Source organism: Podarcis melisellensis (genome assembly GCF_964234715.1).
Source record: "Podarcis melisellensis genome assembly, chromosome: 10".
Classification (NCBI taxonomy): Eukaryota; Metazoa; Chordata; class Lepidosauria; order Squamata; family Lacertidae; genus Podarcis; species Podarcis melisellensis.
Genome location: NC_138542.1, coordinates 75,270,737 through 75,294,209, shown reverse-complemented (window position 1 = coordinate 75,294,209; position 23,473 = coordinate 75,270,737). Strand labels below are relative to the sequence as shown.

Sequence of the window (23,473 nt, the reverse complement as noted above, 5' to 3'; positions counted from 1 at the left end):
CCTGTTTGAACGTTTCAGGTGTTAATCCGGAGCGCAGCTAGTTTTGCCCTGGCCTCGTTTGTTTTACTGCTTTAGGAATGCGGATTATAATAATTACTAGCGATTTCGGTGTGCGGTTTTTGCGATTTTTATCGGTGTGTTTTGCTTTGGAAATCGCGAACCACTCGGCTTGGTCGTGGTCAGTTGGGATAGGCGAGGAAGGGGCTCCCCTAGGAAGGCGGCCCTCCAGCAAAAGGAGTGGTACCTGTAAGGTTGCCCACATTCCTGCATCCATCTTCCCACCTCTGCCACCCATCTCCACTGGGCTTCCTCTCGCCCTTACCCTCACAGTCCTCCTCTGGGTCAGACAGAAGGCCTTTGGGGCCCAGCATGGCTCACGTGACCCCTCCTGGGCAAAGGCCTATGACCCACCTGACTTGCCTCTCCGCTGTGGGCAGGAAGCTCTGTGAGCCCACGTCTCAAGATGCCCCCTGCCAAGGGCTCCCCTTGCTTCCCCCTGCCCCATATCTTGCCTTCCTGCTCCCAGCTGGCAGGGGTCAGGCCTCCTTGGTCTCCTTCTCCCTCCCCTTCCGGCCGGAGTGCCAGCCGGCCAGGGAGCAACACTTTCTGGGCAGCCAACGGGCTCTCCCCCCCCCCTTCCTAACTCAAGCACTGCTTGTCAGCCGCAGAGTCAACTTTGAAAAGGCAGAAAAAAAGACCTTGGCTTTGTGTGTTTCACCACCTCCCCCCCCCCTTTTAGTCCTACAATTGGCTGCGTTATTTGCTTTTAATATGAAGGCAAAATTAAAATCTAAGCACTGCAGTCCAATTGCTGCTGCTGCTGCCGCCGCTGCTACCATTGTGGCCTTGTCCTTTTTCTCTTGCCATGCATATTAAATGGTTCCAGGAGATTAAGGGGAGGGGGTGGCACGTGGCGGAGGGGGAGGGATGGATGGGGAGCACGGAGCCCCGAGGTTTGTGGCTGAGCTGCAGCCGGATCACAGCAAGCACCGAGCCGGGTTTCATTAGCCGATGGTTGCCAGCGATAAAAGCCGGCACTACAGATAAAATCAGACATATGTTTTCATAGAAAGGCTCCCAGCTCTCCGGAGTCCGGTTGAGTTGCCTCGCACCTTGGCTGGCAGGAAAGGGGGTGCGCCAGAGAGCAAGCCCCACAAAGGAGCTCGGTTCAGCTCCTGGGGGTGGAAGGGGTGGAGGCCCCGGCAGCTGCGCCTGGTGCTCCCACGAGTGACCCCGTTTGGCAGGCGGGGAGGGGGGGCAAACAACTGGCGCAGCGCTTAATTATTCCATGGCACTGCAAAGAGAAGGGCAGGGGCGGCAGCGGACCCTGCCTGTGTGCCACCTCCAGAGGGGTCTGAGCAGGGGGAGAGCTGCTGGGTTGAGTATATATATAACCCCCACCCCCTCCAGCTGCATCACGAAAGCAGACCCCGAGGCACAGGGCTGCCGCTGTCCCTGATGGAGCCTGGGGTGGCCTTCAGCTGTGGCCCGGCCAGCAGAGCCAGGCGAGGGGAGCTGTGCCCCTTCCGCTAGCAAAGCCTTTTCTTCTCTGAAGGGCATTTTTCCTGGCACTGCTTTCTTCTCCGGAGGCTGCCCTGCCCACCCACTTTCCTGCTGAATGGCAGACTGAGATTTTAAACCGGGAAGCCTGTAAATCAGGTGGCCTCATGACAGAACCTCTTCGTTTTCGGGGTTGCTTGCTCCCCGCTCTTAAACGGGGAGGGTTTCTATGGAGTCCCAGCGGAAGGAGCAGAATCTTTGAATGGGCGTCGTTCAGAAAAGGGAGACATTTGCAGTGCCCTTTCAGAGGGGCCTCTGCCCCCAGGGCTCTCTGAAGAGCAGAGCGCCCAGCCCCCCTTCCACACCTGTCCCTGGGTCACCTTCTAGGGCACCCTGTCCTTGCCTCACACCCCGGGCCAAAGCCACCCCTCCTTCCTCCTCCTCCTGCCATTGCTGCTCTTTGCCAGCTCTGCAAAGCCCCCTTCCCAGTCCCTGCCATGATGGCGCCCTGCATTAGCAGGGATGGGGGGGTGCTCCAGTGCAGCCCCCCATCCCTTTTGTTGTGGAGGTGGCTGGAGAGCAGGCTTTGGCCTAAGAGGCGAGCAGGGATGCCTTCACAATGGGCTGCTGGTTGGGTTTGGGTCCTCACTGCTGGGCCACTGAACCCCCTTCATAGAATTGGGGGGCCTGGGCAGCCATGGCTTCTCCTGACCTCAGCAAGAGCCCCTCTCCCCATCTCCCGTCTAGACTCCCCACAAGCTCCTAGCTGAACCAAGGCAGTCCGTGCTGCTGCTGCACAATACACCCCCCCCCACCCCCACAGTAACACAGAGGGGCTTCAGTTGCCAGGGGAGGGGCTGATGTCCTTAATTTGGGGTCCTGCCCCATCTCCCCTCAAAAGGGGACACAATAACACCTGCAGGGGGCCCTGTGCCCCCCCTCCCAGCCGCTGCTCTAGTAATAGACGGGACGCGAGTGGCTGGTTCTAGCACTTGAAGTGGTTTTATTTAATTCCAGGAAAGGTTACTTGACAGTTTAAAAAATATTAAATACTTTTTTTTTTCCTTTTTGAAATGAACCTTTTAGGCTTCCCATTTTGCCCCATCCCCAAATTGCCCACCTTGATTCCAGCTTTGCAGGCCAGTTTTTGGGTCCCCAAAACCTTTGGAAATACGGTTGTGGTTTTAATTCTCCCTCTCCCCCCTCCCCTCCCCCCCTCCCCTGGTCTTGGCATTCAGCATAACCCTTTAGGGACATTGCATTATTAAAAACGTTAACAATATTTATTAAAATACAAAAATACACTTGTCTCAGAGTTACAGTCAGATAATTCTGGCTTTTGGGTTGTTGTTGCCCTCTCTGCTGCCCCCCCAACACCCCCCCCCGTAGATTGCAACCTCTTTGATCAAATCTCCAGCAGAAATGAGCAACCAAAGTCATGGGAAGCCCCTGGTGGGATCCTGGGCACAGAGAAGAATCCGATGGTGCCCGGACCCCTTTGCACATTCCTCTCCCCTCCTAAAGGAGAGGGGGATTATTATTTTTTGGCGGAGGGCAGGCAGGGTGGGGGGACGTGGGGGGCAGCACCATTCTCCAAACCGCACTCCTTGCCCGGAGGGTGCCAGTTTTGCCAGTTCCCTCCTGTGGCATTATTCTGCTTGCCTTTTGAGAAGCGGGCGAGGAGGACGAGGGCTGAGGAATGTGCCCTTCACTCGCTCCCTCGCAGCCAGAGCCCAGCCCCACACGGAGGAGGGAGGAGCAGCCCTCGCCCCCCCCCCGCCCGCCCCTCACTTCCACCTTAAGGGGGGAAAGGAACGAAAAGCACAAAATTGGTTCATGGTTCTACAATCATATGTCAAATTGCCCACAGGGTAGCCGACGCGCAAGCACCCATCGCGGCGCACGAGGCTGATGCGAGGTTGTCCTCCAGGCGGCCGCACAAGACGTCCTCCTGCTCTTCTCTTCCCCTCGCCGCCCCCCCCCCGCCCGCCCCCACCCCCGAAAAAGCTGTTTTTGCGCACTGGACCCTGCGCACAGAGGGTTAAACAGAACCACCGCAGGAATGTGGTGCAGTGGCAAGGCACCAAGCGGCCTGCTTGGGCGCAAAGCAGCTCTTCCTCCTCCCAGCCGCGGGTGAGGAGGGGGCGGCACGCCAAGGGGACCCCCCCCACCCTCGGCCCATCACTTCCTCGGGGGTCGCCCCCCACCCCCCGCGTGGTCGGCCCCACGTCCACCACACCCTCGCTGGGAGGAGGAGGGGCAGGCTCTCGCTGGTTTAGATTTTTTTGCAGTTTGATAATACAAGTATTTCGTTCCCTTATGATAATTGTCCTTCTGTTGCTGCTGCTGTTTTTTTCTTTTTAAAAAATGACCTTTTTTATTGCATTTGTAACATTTTGGCACAGTACAAACTCTTGGTGCGCCCCCCCCTTTCCCCCCCCCCGTAAGTAAGATAGCTCTGTAAATACGGGGAGTTTTCTTTTTCCAGGGCTTTAAGAAAAGAGTGTCTCTATAGAAACGGGTTTGTTTTTACTGCATTCTAAGTAACATCTTCTAAAAAGGGCAAATCCCACCCCCTGCCAGTCCCTGGTTCTGTGGTTTTCTTTTTTATCTTCACTGTTGCCTTTTCCTTCTTTCTTTCGCTTTAAATAGATCTTATTCCAGGATGTCACAATGGCAATTTCTGACTCTCCTTTTTGTTGCTGCTGTTTGGGGGATTGGGCGCACGGGGCGGGGGGGGGGGTTGTAGTTGCTGCTTCCCTTTAAATAGAACTTACAAGTTAGAAAATAGGGGGGGGTCTTTACATTTTTTTTTAATATAATCTGCTTCTCTTATCTCAGCCCATAGACTTAATATATAAGCATATACAAGAGGAGAAAAAAAAACTGTCCCCCCGCCCCCACCTCTCTGTACAAAAGTTGATGTCTGTTTCTGTTTGTGCATTCTATTGCATTTTTTTTAATAATAATTTCTTGAGGAGGGGGGAGGAGTCAGATTTGCGTTTCCTGCACTTTCTCCTTGGGGTGGGTCTGAATTATATAAGGTTCGGCAATAGTAGTGACCGTGGGGTGGAGAGAGTTCCCCAAGCAGTTTTCTGTCCAGTGGGCCCCGTGTGAAGGTTTGTAAGTGTTGTAGTTAATGTGGTCATGAATAGCCGGCAGTACAACTGCCCCCTCACCTGAAACCCCCGACGTAGCAGTGGGGGCAGCCGCCGCCGCCGAGGCCGAGGAGGCCGGCATGTCCTCGTCCACCTGTATTATTTCCACAGTCCTGGCGGCTGCCACGGTGCTGCGCTGCTGGTGCCTTTTGCGAAGTTTGTAAAAGACAATCAACATGGCCGCCGCCAGCAGCGTCACGGCCACAAAGCAGCCAATGATGATCTTGGTGGTTCTCATCACCTCGTCCAGGCTGGTCTGCATCTTGTCGTTGTGGTTGTCCGAGGCGGGGTCCGTCTTGGGCGCCTTGGTGGTCTGGATGAGCACAGTGGTGGTGGTGGTGTACGCCGGCTGGTAGCCCGTGGACGTGGTCGGCACCGGCTTGGTGAACTTGGGGAAGATGTTCTCGGGCGAAGTCTCTGTGGTCTCCACCGTCACGGTGGTGAAGAAGCTGTAGTTGGAAGTGTTGAGCTCGGCCGTGCTCACATTGAGGTAGGCCGAGGCGTTGGAGTTCCCCGCCACGTTGGTGACCATGCAAGTGTAGACCCCCGTGTCCGTCAGGAAAACCTGGGAGAAGTTCAAGGTGCCGTCGTTGAGGACGGAGATCCTGGGGTGGTTGGACGCGTGGCTCAGCACGGTCCCGTTGGGCAGCAACCACCTGACGGAGGACATGGAAGGCGTGCGGCACTTGAGCTCGGCCACCCTCCCTTCGGAGATGTTTAGATCCCGGGGGGCATCCATGATGAAGGGGGCCGAGCACTGGAAAGCCGTCTGGTCCACCTCCACCAGGAACTTCCCGCGCATGTGCATGGGCGCATGGCAGCGCCCGCAGCAGGTGGAGTTGGTGGGGATGTACTCCCGCAGCCACCAGGAGAGCCACAGGATGTCGCAGTTGCAACTCCAGGGGTTGTGGTGCAAGTGCAGCTCCACCAGGTACCTCAGGGGGGCAAAAAGGTCGTGGGGCAGAGAGGAGAGGTTGTTGTGGGCCAGGTTGAGCTCCACCAGCGCCGTCAGGTCGTCGAAGGCGTTCCGCTCAATCAGGCTGATCTGGGAGCTCATAATCCACAGCTTTTTGAGCGACTTCAAGCCATAGAAGGAGCCCGGCTGGATGGCGGGGAAGTTGTTGCCCGACATCTCCAGCTCCTCCAGGCCCACCAGCGGGGTGAGGTTGGGCATATCCTTAATGTTGCACATCCCCAGGTTCAGGTACTTCAAGTTGTACAATCCCTCGAACGCCCCCTCCGAGATGTACTTGAGCTTCTTGAGCTCGCCCAGGTCCAGGCGCATGAGGGAGGGGACGCGGTTGAAGGCGTAGGAGGAGATGCTCTCGATGGGGTTGTTGCGCAGCCAGAGCTCTCGCAGCTTGGAGAGGTACTCGAAGGCCCCGCTGGGCACCACCGTCAGCCAGTTGTCGAAGAGCTCCAGGGTGTTGAGGCTGGCCAGGCCGTTGAAGGCCCCCACCTCCACCTGGCGGATGGCGTTCCTGCCCAGCTGCAGCACCTCCAGGTGGTGCAGGTGGCGGAAGGTGTCGGCCTGGATCATCTTGATGTTGTTCTCCATGAGGTTCAGGTAGCGCGTGTTGGAGGGGATGCCCTGGGGCACCTCGGAGAGGCCTCGCCGCGTGCACACCACCTTGCTGAACTGGTTACTGCAGGAGCACACCGAGGGGCAGCTCTGCGGCCCGGCCACGGCCGCCACTGCGCACGCCAGCCACGTTTGCGCCACGAGGTAGACTACGGCAAGCGGGGCGGCATTCCAGGCGTGGTGCGCAGTTGCCTGCCACAAGAGCTTCATGGTGTGGCACGTTCATACTTCACCATCGTGGGGGATTCGGCATCGAACGGAGAAGTGCCCCCCCACCCGCTTAGCCCGGCTGGAGCGCGCGGCTGCCCGCGCCGCTCTCCATCGGAAGGGGAGATGGGGGGGGGAGAGAGAGAGAGGGAGGGGGGAGAAGGAGGAAGAAGAGGGGAAGAGGAGGGGGAGGGAGGGAGGGAGAGGGCCGCGGGGTGCGATCCGGCGAGGGGGCTCCTTCCGCGCTGGCAGGCTCCGTCCGTCCGTGCGTCCCCTCGAGGCGCTCAGCCCGGGTGCGCCATCCCGTCTCGGCCGGACCGGGCGATTCAGCGAAGGGGGGGGGGCGGCAGGCAGGCAAAATGGTTCCTCCTAGAGGGGCGCGCGCCCGCCGGAGCGGCCCGGCCAGCTATGCAGGTCCATGGCAGATGCCCGGTGCCCGGGAGAGCCTGGCCAGGCGCGGGCAGGCGCCTCGTCCTTGGGCGCCGGGCGCAGCGGCAGCGGGACGAGGCGGAGCAGCGCTGGCCGCGGCGGGCTGCCCGGGGGGCGGCTGCTCCATGGGCTCCCGAGCGAGCTGCTCCCGCGCCGGCCGGCCGTCCTCCTGCTGCGCCTCCGCCGCCGGCCCCGGCCCCTCCGTCCGTCCGTCCGCCCGCCCTGCGGGGAGCCCGGTGCGCGGGCGGGGCGCTGGCCCTAGCGGGGCTCGGTGGGGCTGGCGGCCAGGCGGGCGCCCCCCCGGCGGCGCGGCGAGGTCGACGAGAGCTGCGGCACCCGCTCGCCGCCGCGCCGGCTGCTGCTGCTGCTGCTGCTGCTGCTGCCTTCAGCGCCTCGCTCGCCCGTCGACTGCGGCGGCGGCGGCGGGAGGAGGCGGAGGCGGGGGAGGGCGCGCGGGGGCGGCGGCGGCGGCAGGAGCCGAGCAGCCCGGGACCATCTTCTAGCGGCGGCGGCGGCGGCGCCCCTCTCGCCTCCCGGGGCCGGCGGAGGCAGCGGCGGAGGAAGCAGCGGCAGCAGCAGCCGGGGCTGCTCGCGCATCCTTTTGTCCTTCAGTCAGCTCGGGAATGGGCCGCCGCCGCCGCCGCCGCTGCTGCTGACGCATCGTGTTCTCGGGCAGAGCATTAGCGTGATGCAGGAGGCTTCGCTCGCTGGTCTTAACGCCGCCGCCGCCCCGCTTCCCTCCTGCGCCGCTTCCCTCCAGGGGTTAACGGGGAACGCGGCCAGCGGAGCAGCGCTTTGCTGAGCTCAGCTGCCGCTCGAGGCCGGGGCGGGCAAGGGAGCAGGCAGGAGCCCCCGCCCCGGGACTGGGGGAGAAGGGGGCTGGGAGAGGCTGCTGGGGGTCTCGCTCGCCCGGTGGGGCACGCAGGATTCGGGTGGGGGGCACATCCCAGGAGGTGGCTGCGCAGGACCAGGTGGCGGGGAGAAAATCAGAGTTTTGTGCTGGGGAAGGGTCCCCTTGGGGCTCTGCTGTGCCCAGGCTTGTTCAGTGCCCTCCTCTAACCCTCCTGGGAAGTGAGGCTGAGGGGGAGGGGGCTCCTATCGGATCTGCTCCTTTGGGTGGGCTGCACCCTTTCCCCTGTCTGTTTCAAGTGGCACTGAGTCCTCATCATCCAGCCGCAGCTGGGGCACAGCTGGGCTGGGGTGGCCCTGGAGTTTGTGCCATGACCTTGAGGCGCCCCTTTGCCCCATCTGGGGGTACTGGTGGCCCATGGGCCTCTGGGGCTGAATCCCTTGCGGGCTCCTCCCTGGGGAGGGTGGTTGGGTGGAGCTGGCCCTGGAGGGGGGGAGGACTTGAAGCTGGGAGCCCCCTCATCTCTTCAGGGCACAACTTCTGCTCCTGGGGCTGCCCCCTGCCTTTGGTGCCCAGTGGCCTATATTCCCCTCTGCCTTGGTGGGGTGGGGGAGGGAGGGGGAAAGGCAAAGGGGGTGGGCAAGGAGAGGGGGGTTTCTCCAGTGAACTGAGGCTGAGTGGGTGGGTTTGCCTTCTTCTGGTCTTCCCCCACCCCATGGCCTTAGCACAGTGCTTGCAGGTGAGTGAAGGTTCGGAGAACTGACCAACGTTGTCTGGCATTAAATCCCCCCCCCCCCCCCCGTGCCTGCTCCCCTCTAGGCAGGCACCCGCCTTCCATCACTGAACCTTCAGCCACACACAGTTTTGTGGACAGGGCTGTCTGCCTTGCGTCTGGATTCTCCAGGAAATATTGACGGGTCCCTGGCTTTGCTTGGGGGCTGGGCAGGCAGGTACCCCAGGCAGAGCAAAGCCCTGGGGCATCAGCGGGCAGAGAAGAGCATGCCCCCTCTGAACATGAGCAAAGTTCTGTTGTGTGAGCAAGAGAAGTCTGTCTTCTCTTGCAGCCAAGTGGAAGATACAGACAAAACCTTGGTCTTAGTCCTGTTTTGACAGCAAAACTAAACGCAAAAGATCTCTGCTGGATCACACCAAAGAGACGTCTGTAGGGTTGCGGGGTTTGGGGCAAAGGTCAGGGGACCTTCTCAGTCCCAGCTGGGAAGCCATGGGCCTTCTGCACGCAAGGCAGGTGCTCTGCTATTAATCTACAGTGGCCCTTCCCACTTAGGGGAGTCAGGTGGGGAGAGGAAGTGGGCCAGAGCCCAGAGGCAGCCCAACATTTCATCTGTCTCAATTAGGCCAGACTTTGCTGTGATCACCAGAGCCTGGGCCCCTCTCTGCTGCCCTTGATGCTGCCGCCTTCTCCCTGACAAGGTCTCTTGGATGCCTCTCGTGCCACAGCTGCACCAGAGTGTGGCTAATCCAAACTGATTTCTGAAATTAAAATTTCCTCTTCCTCCGCTGGCTCTCTGCCTGGTTATTATTGCATTGTATCGGCTGCTTCTCCAGGCAGACCCTGGCCGGGGGCTCCAGGGCTTCCTTGCAAGGCCTCCCCTCTTGCAAAGTTGAGGGGCTCAGCTGCCCTCCCAAACGGAGGGAGGGGGTTCTGCTCTTGGGTCCTTCCTGAGCTTGCAGTGGCTTTCCTGGGGGGTCCCATCCGGTTCCTGGCAGGTCAGCTACAGCCCAGCTACCCTTGAAATGCTCACTTTCAGTCTGCATTTACAAAGCGCATCTCTGCAGTGTGTTTGCTAGTCTTTTGCAACAAACCTGTTGCCAGGAAGCCTGCTGTTTTATTCCCATTTTTCAGATGGAGAACTGAGCCTGTCAAACCACTGTGTGGGAATCTCAGGGCACCTTAAGAGCAGCCCTGCTAGGGCATGAGGCATCCGTGGCTCCCAGTCACCAAGGCTCTGTGCTCCTAGTAACCACTGAATACCATTTGTAGGAGAGACCCGTTGCCTTGAGATGAGTTGCTTGTGGGCTTGGCATTAGAGCCTGTGAGTGGTCCCTTGAAAGGCAGGATGCTGGTCCCCTTTTGGCCTCTTCCAGCAGCGCTTCTTTGATGCTCCTCCTAAGGGCTGGCGTTGGCAGGAGGGTGACCCTCACCTGAATGGGTGTTGGCTGCTGCCACCTGGGCTCAAGGCTCTGAGTCCCTTCCCAGGGGTGTTTCACCTGCTCCTCCTGAAGTTCTCTGGCAGTTCAGCTTAGCTGTCGTTTGCTGCGCACCTGCCCAGTGCCACCTTCCAGCTGAGCAGCGGTTGTCTCAGGAATCTGCCTTATGCTCCATTGAGCCCCGCTTGGTCTCCTCTGACTGACAGCGATCTCCAGGGTCTTTCCCAGCCCTGGACTTCCAAGGTCCCTTTTGCCTGGAGCTGCCCGGGGGCTGAGTCTGGGGCTTCCTGCTTGTCAAGTATGGGCCCTTCCCTTTGTCCTGCAGAAAGTGGGCAGGGATGTTGGTCCAGATGTTTTGTGAGCCAAGGAGAGGCGTGGAGAGCAAGCTCCTCCCTGGAGGCAGCAGCAAGCAAACACACACACACACAAACCCATTGAGGCACTTAGGAGAAGCCAGTTGGCTGTCCCTGCTGCTGCCTGCCTGGGCTGGGAGTGCTCAGCAAGTGCCTTCCGAGCACCATGTGTCCCTCCTGGCCTGGTTGTCGTTCGGGGGGTGTATGTGGAGATCAGTGGTGAGGGACTGGGTGCAGGGTGGGTGTGGCAGATCAAGCGTCTCTGCAGAGCCCAGCCTGCCATTTCCTCCTAATTAAAAGGCATTTCGGAAATCACAGCAAAAAGCACTAAAGTATGAGCCATTACCTCAACTTATTAGGAGTCAAGGAAATTTATGGTCTGCTATAAATACCGCTCCCCGCCTGGGTGCCGTAACTCAGCTGGCCCAGCGCCTCCCCGGCATGTGGCGACGGTGAGCAGCCCTTCGGTGGGCAGGTGACTTGTTCCTGAAGATGCAAGTAAATCATCCCCAGCCAGCAGTTGAGAGGGAGGGAGGCAGCAGCCGAGGGGGGACGTCCCAGAAAGCCGGCTCTCCTCTTGGGATGGGAAGACGCTTCTTCCAAGGGAGCCTGCGCTGCTGCCGCCTCTTCTCCCACTGGTCCCTGCGATGTGGTGTCAGGTTTCAAGCCAGTTCAATGCCATTCCTCTTGTCCTGCCGCTGTCCTTGGTGGGGAGGGGGGAGACTCGGGGATCACGGTGGGGCCATACTCTGCGCGTGCCCAGAGGTGCCCTTTCTCCTGGGAAACCGCAGCAGCAGTTGGAGCCCTCTGGGATCCAGCATCCGTCTTCCCAAAGGGAGGCCCAAGAGCAGCGGAAGAATTGGGTTTTTCCAGGACAACAGAGGCATTGATGGGGCGGGAAGGACTCTGCTGCAACCCAGCTAGCGCTTGAAGGCTTGACAAGGATGCTTGTCTCTGGCTGCTTTGTGGCCTGGATGCGCTCAGTGGAGAAGAGAAGTCAAAACGGCTGCCCTTCTCTCTCTCCCCACCCCCAGACAGACCTTGGGGAGGGCAAGATGCAAATGGGGGGGGGTTCCTAGCAGTGAACTCACTCCTCTTCCCCCTCCCCCTGCCGGCTCTGTTCTTGGACAACTGAGTCCCTGTGCTTCCTTCTGGGTTTTTTTGTTTTGGAGGGGGGAGTGGACTGGACCAAAGCCTTCTCTCTCTCTCTCTCTCTCCCTCTCTCTCTCTCTCTCTCTCTCTCTCTCTCTCTCTCTCTCTCTCTCTCTCCCTCCCTCCCTCCTGTGATTTTCCACCAGCCTGGCAGAGCCAAGCCCTCCTGGTGGGTGAGGCGGAGGGAGGAGTCACCCACCACCTCTGCCCAGGCACCTTGCCCTCGCCAGCTGGCTTCCTCCTCTCCTGGGCCAGGGCTGGTCAGCTGGAGCTGGTTTGCATGCCACCTGCGTGCCTGTGCGCTTGGACGGCTGCCACTGCCGCTCTGGGGACGGCTTTCAAAGGGGCCTTTGTGCGAGCCATGGGGGGAAGGCGGCTGCTTTCCGGGTGGGGGGGCACAGTTCCCGCCTCCTGGCAGGCCTCAGTTCCTCCGCCATTTAGCAAAGCAGTGATGGGCGAGAGCAGCCGAGCCACCGAGGGTCCCAAGGCAGGAAAACTCACGGCTGCCTCTCCTGGGGGCGAGAGGCGTGGCCGGATGGCTCCTGGCTGGCTTTCCCCACAAATATGTTGTTCACACGGAAGGCAGCATCCCTGCACTTCGTAAGCCCAGCCGAAATGTCCACCGCAAAGGGCCCTGCCTCTGTCCAGGTGAGACGCTCCTCTGTCTCCCTCCGTCACAGTTTCATATTGAATCTCTCCCTCCTCCCCACCCACAACGCACCTCGCGGCCATGTTTTTTTATCTGGGAGTGGGTTGGGACCCCCATCCCGAGAGACCACCTCTGACCTTTTCCTGCCGCTGGGCTGGAGGCCCAGCACAAGGAGGCCAGCAGGATTTGACCCACCTCCTCGTGGCATGTTGCCTTCAGCTTAACATTTACTTTTCATTTGCTTCTAGGGGGACGAGGGATGCCACCTCCCCATCCGTGGCTTGCGATTGGCAATCCTGCCCCCAGGGGACTGTCCAAGGCCCCCCCTCCCCTGGGTGGGTGTTGTTCCCCCAGGGGATTCTCTTGCCCTCCCAGGGGGAGCTGGAGCCTGCCTCTCTCTCCCCCCCCGCCCATAAGTTTTCTGCTCTGTCACTGTCTCCTTGCTTGCTCGCTTGTTTGATCCTGATCAGCAACCTTGAAGGTCTCTCCAGCTTCCAGGCAGGCTATCAGGCCTGTCCTGATAAGATAAGGGTGTGATAGGCGAGGGTCGAGTGCAGAAAGTGGCAGGAATAATCAATCACTCGTCCCTGGCACAGGCACACTCTCGCCCGCCTCCCACGAGGGTTGTCCTCTTGCGGAGAAGAGCTCCCTGCTTCGCCCTGCAGTTGCCAGCCTTTTTGGGGGCGACTCTGTGCTTTGCCTCTGACATGCCATGCACATCTTGCGTGTGGAGGAGCTTTTGGCTTCCCACCAGCTAACGTGATAGGCTGAGCATGCCGTTCCATGCGCCTCACCTGCCTCCCTTTTTGCTCCTGAGGAGAAGGGGGGAATGGCCATGGTGTGCTTGCATGCGTGAGCAGAAAGAGATGCCCTAGTCTTGTGTCCTGGCCGGGGGGGGGGGGGGAGCAGTTGTGGAAATGGACCAGGGATTAAGCTGCTTTCTCTCCTTGGTTGCAGAGCAGGTAGATTTGGGGGGAGAACACAGAGGCGTCTTTGCACGGCCGGAAGTGCAAGCTGACACACAGATCTAGCTGTGTTGGGAAATGTGGGGGCTGGTCTTCAGGTGCCGTTTTCCAGAACTGGCTCCCCGTTCTCAGCCTGTGCTGACCTAGCTGCCCCCAGAGGCTTTTCTTGGTGTGTCCCCCTCTCAAGCTCTGACCTCAGGCCTGTGTCTTTTCCTTTTTGTAAAGGAGGCAGGTGGGGGGAGGCGAGAGCACACCGGCCTAAAGCATCTTTCTCTGGCAGCCTTTGGGAGCCCCAGGTAGCGTCAGGCCACCAGCATCCCTTCAGGTGTGGCCATGGGCAGCATCCTTCAAGCTCTGCTACACCTCCCACCTCAGGTGTCCTTGGACCTCTAAGCAGAAGGGCTCAGGCCCCTTGATGGATCTGGCTGTCGCTCGAAGATGGGGCAGGGGAACTAGGGGGGTGGGAGAGAGAGAGCCTTGTGCTAATATGACTGTCCATCAGCACAAGCAGTTCTGCTTGCCATAAAGACACCCCCGCTCCTTGTCTGCTGCTCTGGGGATTCTCCTGCTCTCCCCCCCCCCAGTGGATTTGGGGCAGGAGGGAAGGAAGCCCCATTGCGCTGGCTGGAGCCCTTTGGCGGCTGCCTTAGTCCAGTCCAGCCCACAATGTCTTCAGGTGGGTTTTGTGTTTCTTGTCTCTGCACGCCCAGCTGAGCCGCATCACCTGATGGCATTTGGAGTTTAAATGCATCAGCAGAAGTCTGAACAGCGCACTGAAACGCTTGCCTGGAGGAGCATGTTTCACCCTTGATGTAACCGCACTGAGACTCGGAGTATGTAAAACGAGAAAGCCGAGATTACTGTAGGAAATAAACGGTTGGACAGGAAAGATCCTAGTTCCAGCTAACTAAAGTGGAGCTCCCAAGAGCCGTGCTCACTGCTCCGTGTCTGAGGAGAGAGAGAGAGGCAGGTCAGGTCAGGAAGGCAGTCGAGGAAACAGCCTTCTCCCCATGCAAATGCGCCAGCCTTCAGCGCAAGCTGAGTTTCACCCCAGCCCTTCCAACAGGGTTTGCATTTCCCTTTAATTTAGACGAGTCCTTGGCACTTGCAGAGTCCCTGGAGAGCACTGCGTGTGCTTCACGAAGTCCGTTCTCACAGCAACCCTGCGAGGTGGGTCAGTGTGGCAGCTGCCATGTGGGGGTCTGGAGAAGGAGCCCAAAGCCCAGCCCTGTGGCTCCTGCCCTGCTAGGGCTCTCTGTGCCCTCCTCCCCCCCCCAGCCCTTGGTGTATCCCATTTGGAAGCGATGCCTTAGGAGCCCCCAGCGGAAAAGGATTGTTGATCCCTTGACAATCAGAGCCGGAATGTTTTATTTAAAGCTGAGGACAGAGCGGATCAATGCGATGTGTAGGGAATCGGTACCGATCAGCAGTGGGGGGGTGGCCTCCTGGCACTGGGGGGCTGCCTCAAGACGTAGGCGGGGGTTCTGGGTGTGCTGGTCTGTGGCCTCGGGAAGGCAGGGGCTCCCAGAGCAGCCCCCTGGAGGCGGCTGGTTCTGTGGGCCCCGCAAGGACGGCTCCTTTCCCCGCTGGTCTGGGATCTATGCCGGCTCTTTATTTATAATTGATGCCTGCTGCTCTCGCACACTCCGAGGTCGCGCTGGGCCATGTTGTGTTGTGCTCCTCCATTTGCCAAGGGCAGCCGAATCGCGGCCCTGGGAGGCCTCTGGCTCGCTCTTTCCACGCCTGGGACCTCAGGGAGGTGCTCTCTGAGCCTCAGGAGGGAGGGGCACAGGCCCCCCCCCTTTGCTGTCTCCTGCAGGCTGGCGCTTGTGTGTTTATCTCAAGCCTGTGGTTTGATGCCTCGTGATGACGGCTTGCCTGGCTCTTCCTTCTTAGTAGCCAAACGGCAACCCAAAGACAAGACCCTTTCTGTCCTCCCCCCACCCCACCCCCCAGCTGTGATGGGGCTCGCCTTGTGCGCTGCAGCGGTCCATGGCTGGCTGGCTGGGTGGGCTGGCTCTCCCTGAGCTCTCTCTCTCCCCCTTCCCTCGCCTCTCTGCTCCGTCTCTCTCCAGTGCATTCGAACTTGCTGCATTAAGCAGCCTTGCCCTGAGCCCCTCCAGGATCTCGCAGGCTTGCTTAGTTTGCTTAACGAAAGGCGCTTTGTGTGTCTCCTTGAACGCTGCTTACCTGCTGCCGATGCAGCACTTCTCCCTGCAAGGGCTTTCTGCTGCGTTTGGGGTTGGATTTGAGAACCTCCGGGGGGGGGGGGAGATGCCACACACACACCCCACACACCCCACTCAGCAAGTGGAAATGTGCTGCTGCAGCCAGTGGCATTTGGGTTAGTGGAGATTATTGGGGGTGGGGCTTCTCTTTAGGAAGTGAGTTTATGATGGTCCTGGGAGATGGTGGTGGACAGTGTTTTTGAAGCTTCCCTGTGACTGTTTATGGGCTTTCCATGAGCAAGATCCCTCAGATGTTCGGGGCTGCCCAGGTCTGCTGCTGCTGCTGGCTCCGTTTCTCTGTCCCTCCCTCTCGGTTGGGGCTGGCTGGGGGGTGGGACGCCCTGCTGGAGCTTCTCGAGGAGCTGGGGCCCTTGGGAGCCAGAGCTTGGCCAAACCACTAGCCTGCTTCTGCTGTGGCTCCATCACACATGGAATCTGCTGGTGTGAGTGATCAGAGGTGGGCCTTGGCCTGGACCCAACCACTAAGGCAGGACCCCCCTTCCCATAGCAGGTAGTCAAGAGAGACAGGAGTGGGGTTGGGGGTCTTGGGGTTTTTCCTGAAGCCCTCAACTTCTGTCTGGGAAGCCAGCCTGCTCTTGGGCATCCCCCCATTGTTGCATGGAGGAGGAGGAGGAGGACAATGGGCTTTCCTCGTGTGCAGACGTGGGACATAATTTAGGCACCCAGTTTGGAAGCAGGGCTTTATGGGTTGCTGAGGAGGGGCTGTTGCCTCACTCCCAAGTGCTGCTTCCCTTCCACTGGAGGGGTGGATCTGTGAGCATCACAGGGTTTTACTTTGGACCGTTGGGATGCTGAGGCCGGCCAGTTGGTTGTGCAGGTGCAGCCAGGTTGCTCCCTGCGTTCCTGAGTATGGTGCAGCCCAGTCAGCCCACGTTCCTCAGGTGACCTCCAAGGCCTCTGGACTTTTTTGGGGGGGAGCCCTGCTTCTTGAGCTCCTTCCTCCCTTGCCTGCCCTCTCCTGCCCTTGGCCCCACAGGCTCTGCAGGGCTCTCAAGGTGCTCCCTGGTCACCTGCTCCTCTCCTGGTCCAGGGCAGCCCAGGTGGGTGTTCTTGGCACTCCCGATGCTGACTCTGGCCTTCCTTGAGGGAGTCAGGGTTCCCCATCCCTTGAGAGACTTGTGTGGTTCTCAACCTGTGGGTCCCCAGACGTTGTTGGACTACAACTCCCATCACCCCTGACCACTGGTCATGCTGGCTAGGAATGATGGGAGTTGTAGTCAAACAACATCTGGGGACTCTCTTTCCTCCTTCTTTGTTGTTCCTTCATTTCACACAAGAGACAAGGTCTTCCTTCTAGGAACGGGGTAGATCTACAGGGGCAACTTCGTTAAGCAAAGGATTGGTGCTTCAGAGGAAGGAAGGAAAGAGATGACCTGGGCAAAGAGAGCCTGTGGACCAGTGGCTGGTTTGTGGGGCTGTCGCCAACCTTTCTGGGCCTGAGGCTTGGGTTCCAGGAGCCGTTCTGTCCCTGCAAATTGGGCAGGGGGGTCATGCCACACACACACAGCCCCCAGGATTCCTCAGCAGGCTGCGCCTGCCCCTCTCGATCTCTGCCTTGGATCTGCGACAATCCCCCTGGGCAGGTAGTAGGCATGTGGAGTTGCTCCCCAGCTGGGGGCCGGGAAGGAGAAACCAGATTGTGTTGGGAAGAATCTGCAATGCTTATCACTTTACAAACGCCAGCAGAATTCTCCTGGGAGAGGGGCAGCCTTTGAATCCACGCAGCTACAAGCATTCCCCAAAACAGACACAAAGGGAGGCCAGGTGCGCAGGCAGAATGATAAGCTGCACATGTGGCGGGGGGGGGGTCTCTCTCTCCTTGCATGCGGCATTTCGGGTTGCAGAATTCACCGGCTCCCGGCTGTGCCCTGTCGCTCTCCGACCCCGGACCGAGCGCAGGAGCCAGGCCAGCTGTCAGATTCGACTCTTCTCCATCCTGGTCCTTCATCTGCCACACACCCTGCCAGGTTCTTGGGCTGCAAGGCATCAAAAGCTCCACACACACCCCCCCATGAATCTGATGCTGCGGGAGGAGCCCCCCAAGCAGGCAGTTTCTGGGAAGCGGAGGGAGAGGTTTAGACAAGTCCTGGCTCCCCAGTCGTTCCTCCTCCCGCCGTGCCCATGCTGCGTCCGGGGCCGTCTCGCCAGCAGGGGGGGTTGACATGAGATGTGTATAAACTCTGGTACTAATAGATACTTGTCAGAGGATGAGGCTTGAGCGTGACAGGCAAGTGCTGGCGCCTTTACCTAGCGAGCCCTGTCAATCACTCGGTGGGCTTGAAGGCTCCTCCGCTCGGCCGCCTTGACAGCCAGCCCCACGGCTGGAGGCGAGCCTCCCTCTGGGTGGGCGACGGAGGTGCGTGGGCGGGCTGGATCCCTGGGCTGAGAGCCCCATGGCAGCCCATGCCTGCCCCAGAGAAGGCTGCAGAGGCCGGCTCCTTCCCCTCCCTGCTTCATCGTCGTCCCTTTCTCTTCAGGGCTGCTGGACTTACCATTCTTTTATATATATATATATATATATATATATATATATATTTTATTAGATTTTACATAACAAATTTCAATTTAAACATATCATTCACCTTAGGATTATCAGAATCCCTTGACTTCCCACCGCCCTCCCCTGGTTTCTGTGGTCCATCCCTTTTTCCTTCCGTGGTCCATCCCTTTTTCCTTCAGCTTATCCTATTTTCTCTAATTTGTGAGAAATATTATTAACCATTTTCCCATTGTATTTTACAAGCATTACTCTAATCCTGCCAAGGTGTGGTTTTTTTAGTTGGTTACAATGTTCTCTTAAATACATTATAATTTTTCCCATTCCCCCTTCAATTTCTTCTCTTCCTGGTCTCTGATTTCCCCAGGTAATTTCGCCATTTCGGCGTAATCCATCATATTCACCCACCACCTCTCTCTGGTTGGAACTTGCCATTCCAGCCCTGTTCTTGGCGGGGTCAGCAGTGAGGATTTGCAACAGTAGGTCCCCCTGCCCGAGGGTCTGGGAGGTTTCGAGCTCTGGGGTGCCATGTGCTGGCTGAAGGTCCCTCTTGGGCTGAGCGCTTTCCCCAAGGGGAACTGCCTGGGGCAAAAGACAAGGGGTCCTGGCTTTCTGTGGAGAGGAAGGTGGGAGTTCCCTCCCAAAGGGGTCCCATAGAAGCTTCTCTCCATCTGCCAGGGGCTTGAGAGGCTGGGGAAGAGGTGGGTTCAGCAGCTGCCTTCTGCAGAGTCAGACCCTTGGCTGACCTAGCTCAGCACTGCGGACACTGATGGGCAGCTGGGGGTCGCCAGAGGTTTCGGAAAGGGGACCATCTCAGCCGCACCTCCTCCGCCTGCCGCTGGACTTCTTCTGCAACTTCTTTGGTGAGGCTGCAGGATCCAGACTGAAAGGCGAGCCTGTCGCGCTCTGCGTGTGTATACTGTAAATATAAGATATACAAGACGGCTGACGTTAATGGCAGCACCGGATTCTCGGCGACTTCGCTTTTATCACTCCAACTGGCAGGACTTCTGACCTATCTGCCTTTTAAAATTCATTGCCCCCTCCTCATTTGGCTCCCCACCCCACCCCCGTGCTGATCCGTCACGGCTTCCCCCCACGCAGGGGATTGTAAATCTCTCCTCTCTGCCTTACAACCCCTGTTATCATTTTCACGGCTCACCTCCGCCTTTGAATACTTAATTTAAAACTTCTACCTCTTGCTCAGCGGTTCGTAATTCCAGGCCTGGTTCCTGGGGGGGGGGGGAAAGAGGGTGATGGATGGGCCTTGGGAGGAGAGCGGAAGCCATAAGCCGAGTCTCCGGGGGGGTGGGGGCAAGGGGAGAGTGCTTTTTTAACCGTTAAGTTTAATAAGATGGATATCTGGAGCACATAGTTATTCTAATCATGCTGTTCCGCCTCCTAATCTATTGGCCTGTGTGATGGTTATGGCTTTTAAATTTCCGCAACCTTACGGTGACAAATCATGTCTTTTCAGTTGCAAAGTTTGGAATCAAAGTCTGCGGGAGAAGGGTTGGGGTGGCCCCCAAAATTACCGGATGACCGCCCCAGGCGACCCTCCTAGCTCTCCCTCAACCTGTTTTTGCACGCAGAGCTTTCAGGGTGTCCCTTGGCTCCAAGGAAGCCCTTGGACCCACGGCAAGGGGGCAGGCGCCGAGGCTACCCAGGGAGCTTATTCTGTTCCTAAGCATTCCTGCCTTGCATGTCTCATGGACATCCGAGGTGGGTTACGGCTGTTTTTTAAGAAGCCCAAAGCTGCAGCGACTGACGGAAAAAGAGGAGGAGAGCCAGAGAGGGCTTGATGGGAGAGGCATGGTCCCTCAGGGCCTGCGGAGGACCAGCAGAAGCATTTTCAGAACAAGGGGGGAGCCCAGAGCCACCTGCAGGGGCCCCCGCCTTGCCCCAGGCGGCAGGAGAGCAGAGCCGGCCTCCAGATTACGGCCGGTGCAAAGGAAACAGAGTAAACCTTTTCTAGCATGGAAGTTCAGTTATGGGCAAAGTCACCTGTCGACAGTCTCCCTGCCAGAGATCTTACTGTATGACTTGTGTGTGGTCCTGATTTCTCTTTGGAGCCTCGTGCTTTGAACATTTGTTTGTTGTTGCCGAGGCAGAACTTCTCATGAACTCAAGAGATTCCTTTGGGTGAGCCCGGACTTGAGTGGTTCATGTTGCAAAACGATGATCTGCTTGCACTGCGCCACAGTGGATCTCCCCCGGCTTGCCTTCGGGAAGCGGAGAACACTTGAATTTTTCAAGAGGCCACTCAAAGCCTCTGGAGCATCCAGCCCCTATTCCCTCCCCACTCATGGCAAGGGGAGGCCACCCAGTGGGCAGCTTCCCCTCTGGGTGCAAAGAGAGAGGCAGGAGATCCCGGTGGGGGGTGTTCCTTGGAGAGGGTGGGCTTTGAAGCCCCTCCAGGCTGCCTCCTGCCGTTGCCGCTCTTTCCCCCTCCCGCCTCCTCCCCGTGCAGCAGTTTAAAAACCTGCTTCTCTGCTAAGTGCTTTGCTTTATGCATCAAAAGCCTTTTCACAACTGAGTAAAGCCTAAACGGCGAGAGGAGCTGGAAGGCGGGGAGGCAGCTGCAGCCGTGGGCATCCAGGATCCGTGGGGCTGGGTGGAAAGTGCCCACAGGCCAGGGCGAGCCACAGGCTTCCTTGCCCATTGGCCTTCGTCCTCCTCTGTGTGTAGCAGCTGGGGGGGGGAAGAGAAGGGCCTGAGATCCTCTTATCCCCAGCAGCACCTCCTGGGCTTGGAGCCTGTTCACTGGGGGCTTGGGGCAACCTTCTGTGGGACTCCTCCAGGCCTCCCAGAAGGCCCAGCTGACTTGGGCCGGTTGCCTCTGGGTGTTTCCCGCAGAGGACATGAGAGCATCCTGCCCAGCCTTTAGGCAGGTTGCGCTCATGGTTTGGAGCCCCAGGACTTGGTCTGCTGCTTTCCTCTCCAGGCCAGCTGACCAGGCAGCTCCTTGTCTTCGCCTCACCCCCGGGGGGCACCTTCCCTTGGCCCTGGCCGCCCTTGGCCAGACACCCAGGGCAGGGTTCCAGTACTGAGCTGCTTTTATTCAGGCTGACAGGGGAAGCAGGCCCAGGTTTTGCTTGCTGGGTTCTCTCTGCTCAGCAGCTGGGCTCCCCCCAAACAGACACCTCTTCTCCTCCTGCCAAAAGGAAGAGAGGGAATTTTTCACCCTGATATTTATTTGGCTTTGGTTTCCTCTTGGCTTGCCCCTTTGGCGGTGCCAGGCATGATGGCTCGCTGGCAGGGCTCACCTGGAGTGATCTGTTCTGCCTCTTGTCTTGGGGTGGGGTGAGGAATCCTTCTACTGTAGTTGCCTCCCCCAGATTGGATCTTGGCAAATGGCCAGGCCAGCCCTGCAGGGCACATGCCTCCTGGGCAAGTGCTGCCGGCCCAACAGAGGTGAGGATGCTGGGGCTGCCCCCTGACTGCAGGCGAGCAGAATCATCCACTCTTTTGCCACCTGGATGAGAAGACGGTCGCCTGGGAGGCCCCCCCCCCAGCCTCCCCCTCTCCCTGCTCAACCTGGCAGCGCCAGCCTCCCAGGTGCCCAGGAGGCTTCCAGAGGTGCCCCTCTGCCCAGGCTGCATGTGGGGGCATTGGGGCTGGGCAGGCTGCCTCTGCCTCTCCTTCTCCCATCGCGCAGAGCTGCCTGTTCCTCTCGCACCATTTGCTTCTTGCTAATTATGGACAGATCCATTATGAATGGCGGGCAAATGCTAATCTGCTCGGAAAGTGTCTGAGGTTTTCCTGTGCATGTTTCATTCATGTGCTTTGTCTCCCCGTATTGCAGAAGCACTTGCTGAATCTCCTAGGCAGGACTTAATGGGGGGGGACCCAGTTCAGAGCAGGCTACCTGTTCAGCTCTGGGGAGAAGGAAGCTCCTGGGGAGACCCTCTTCCTGCATGAGGGCCAGGAAAGGCTGGGGCTCAAGAAACTTGCCCAGAACCCTGCTGCTGCTGCTGCTGGATCAGACTAGAGACCTTGGTCTCATCCAGGTGGAAGCATCACAGGAGAGTCTCCATCGCAGGCCACTCATCTTCAGCAGCGACCGGTCTTCTGCCTCTGGTTCAGGAGACGGCAGCAATAGACAGCCGCTGTGACTGGTAGTATTTTCTCTTGCAAAGTCACTTTGAGACCTTTCCTGTGGAAAAAGCAAGGAACTAATGTAATGGCTTGGCTCTTCTCCTACTCCCCAGCGGGGCTGCAGAATGTTTGCAAGGAAAGCAATTGCTGGTGGGGTTGGGGGGGTGCAGAGAGAGCGAGAGAGAAGCCAGCAGCCAACATTTCCAAGTGTCTCTTGCTGGCTCCTTCCCTCTCACCCACACCCTGATGTGGGAGGCCTAGGAGACCCCCTTCCTGGTGTGCTGGCCAGGGGGTGACAGCGCCACCTGACCCCTTCCATGCCATCTCCAACCTGCCCTTCTGCAGTGGCCCCTGCATACCTGGAGAGAGGTACTGCCCCGGCAGGTGCAGAGAGAGATGGGGGCCCCTGCGCCATTGCGCCCCCGTGGCTTCCTGCGGGGCCTGCCCGGTGCGCCTTGGGGAGGGTCCTGGAGCTTCCCCCTTGCCCCCGGCTCCCAGTGGGGCAGAGGAGCCGGCTTGCCTTCTCCCCTGGCCGGCGCTGCACTTGCGCCCTTGTCTGCAAACCTCATCAAATTCCTGGATATTTAGACATCCATTTTATTGCTTAATCGAGCTTGAAGCAGCTTAAATGAATACAAGTGTTTGTAGTCGTGAGGGCGGAGTTTTATGGCTTTGGAGCAGGGGCCAGCTTCATCCTAGGGCAGCCGCCTCCAAGGCAAAGGCCCCCTTGGCTCTGCGGCTGGGGGGGGGGCTGGCATGGAAAGGCAGCACGGCCAGAGGGATTGGGGAGGGAGCAGGGGAAGCTGGGCACTGCCACCCTGGGCTCCTTCCTCAGGCGCCACGGAGCTGCCCTCGACTGGTGCCGGAAGAGCCCCATCCGCTTTGGGAAAATGCGTCTATATCTTGGCATGCTTTTTGAATGGGAGAGGTCTGCAGACCTACAGTTTAGCCAAGAAATGTGTACAATCATTTCATTTTTACCGCACCTCCCCTCCAGGCTGATTTGGGGGGCTGTATCTCCCCCCCACCGGCTTTCTCCTGTGGGGCAGGCTGGGCCAAGAGGCACGGTTGGCCAAAGGTCACCCCAGAAGGTTATGGTCCAGCTCCCACCTCACTCGAATGGCAGGAGGTCATGTAAGCTCCGTTCCCAAACTGAGCCCAGGAGTATCACGGCAGCCCGGATGCCAGGGAGATTTGGAGGTGTGGGCTGCTGGGAGAAGCCCCCCGGAGCTGTCCCTGGGCGGTCTGAGCTCTGTGGCTCTGCTGCTGCCACCACCGGGGTTTGTGGCCCTCTTGCCAACAAGCCGTGCGCTGGAGGGGGGCAGGGGTGGGTGACGCTGCGGTGACGTTGAGGCCCCGCGTCCCTGGCGTTTGACTGTCGCTCATTGTGTCCTGAGCGAGGATTGATTTCTGTGCTGTGCGCCTGACAAGGGCAGTCCCTGGAGCAAAGTCATGTGCTGCTTGATCCCCGGGATCGGAGAGCAGATTGATTTTGAATTTGTTCAAGTGCCGTTGCCCCAGGCAGCTTGTGAGAGAGAGACTGTGAGTGTGTGAGAGAGAGCTTTATTTTCACCACCCAAGTCTCCCCACGCCCCTGGGTCCCACGCAGGGTGGA

General features: G+C 58.8%; 2 protein-coding genes across 2 annotated transcripts in view; one reads left to right on the top strand and one right to left on the bottom strand.

Moving 5' to 3' along the window:
* SND1 (staphylococcal nuclease and tudor domain containing 1) overlaps positions 1–23,473 on the top strand; it is a 220,073-nt gene that overhangs the window by 188,671 nt on the left and 7,929 nt on the right. The gene's annotated exons all lie outside the window — the stretch shown is intronic.
* LRRC4 (leucine rich repeat containing 4) lies at positions 3,941–6,608 on the bottom strand. The gene has a single exon (XM_081928801.1). It carries the CDS (start codon positions 6,448–6,450, stop codon positions 4,492–4,494), a length of 1,959 nt encoding a protein of 652 aa, XP_081784927.1. The 5' UTR covers positions 6,451–6,608; the 3' UTR covers positions 3,941–4,491.

Coding starts and splice junctions, on each gene's coding strand:
- LRRC4 (XM_081928801.1), bottom strand. CDS start 6,450: ATGAAGCTCTTGTGGCAGGCAACTGCGCACCACGCCTGGAATGCCGCC.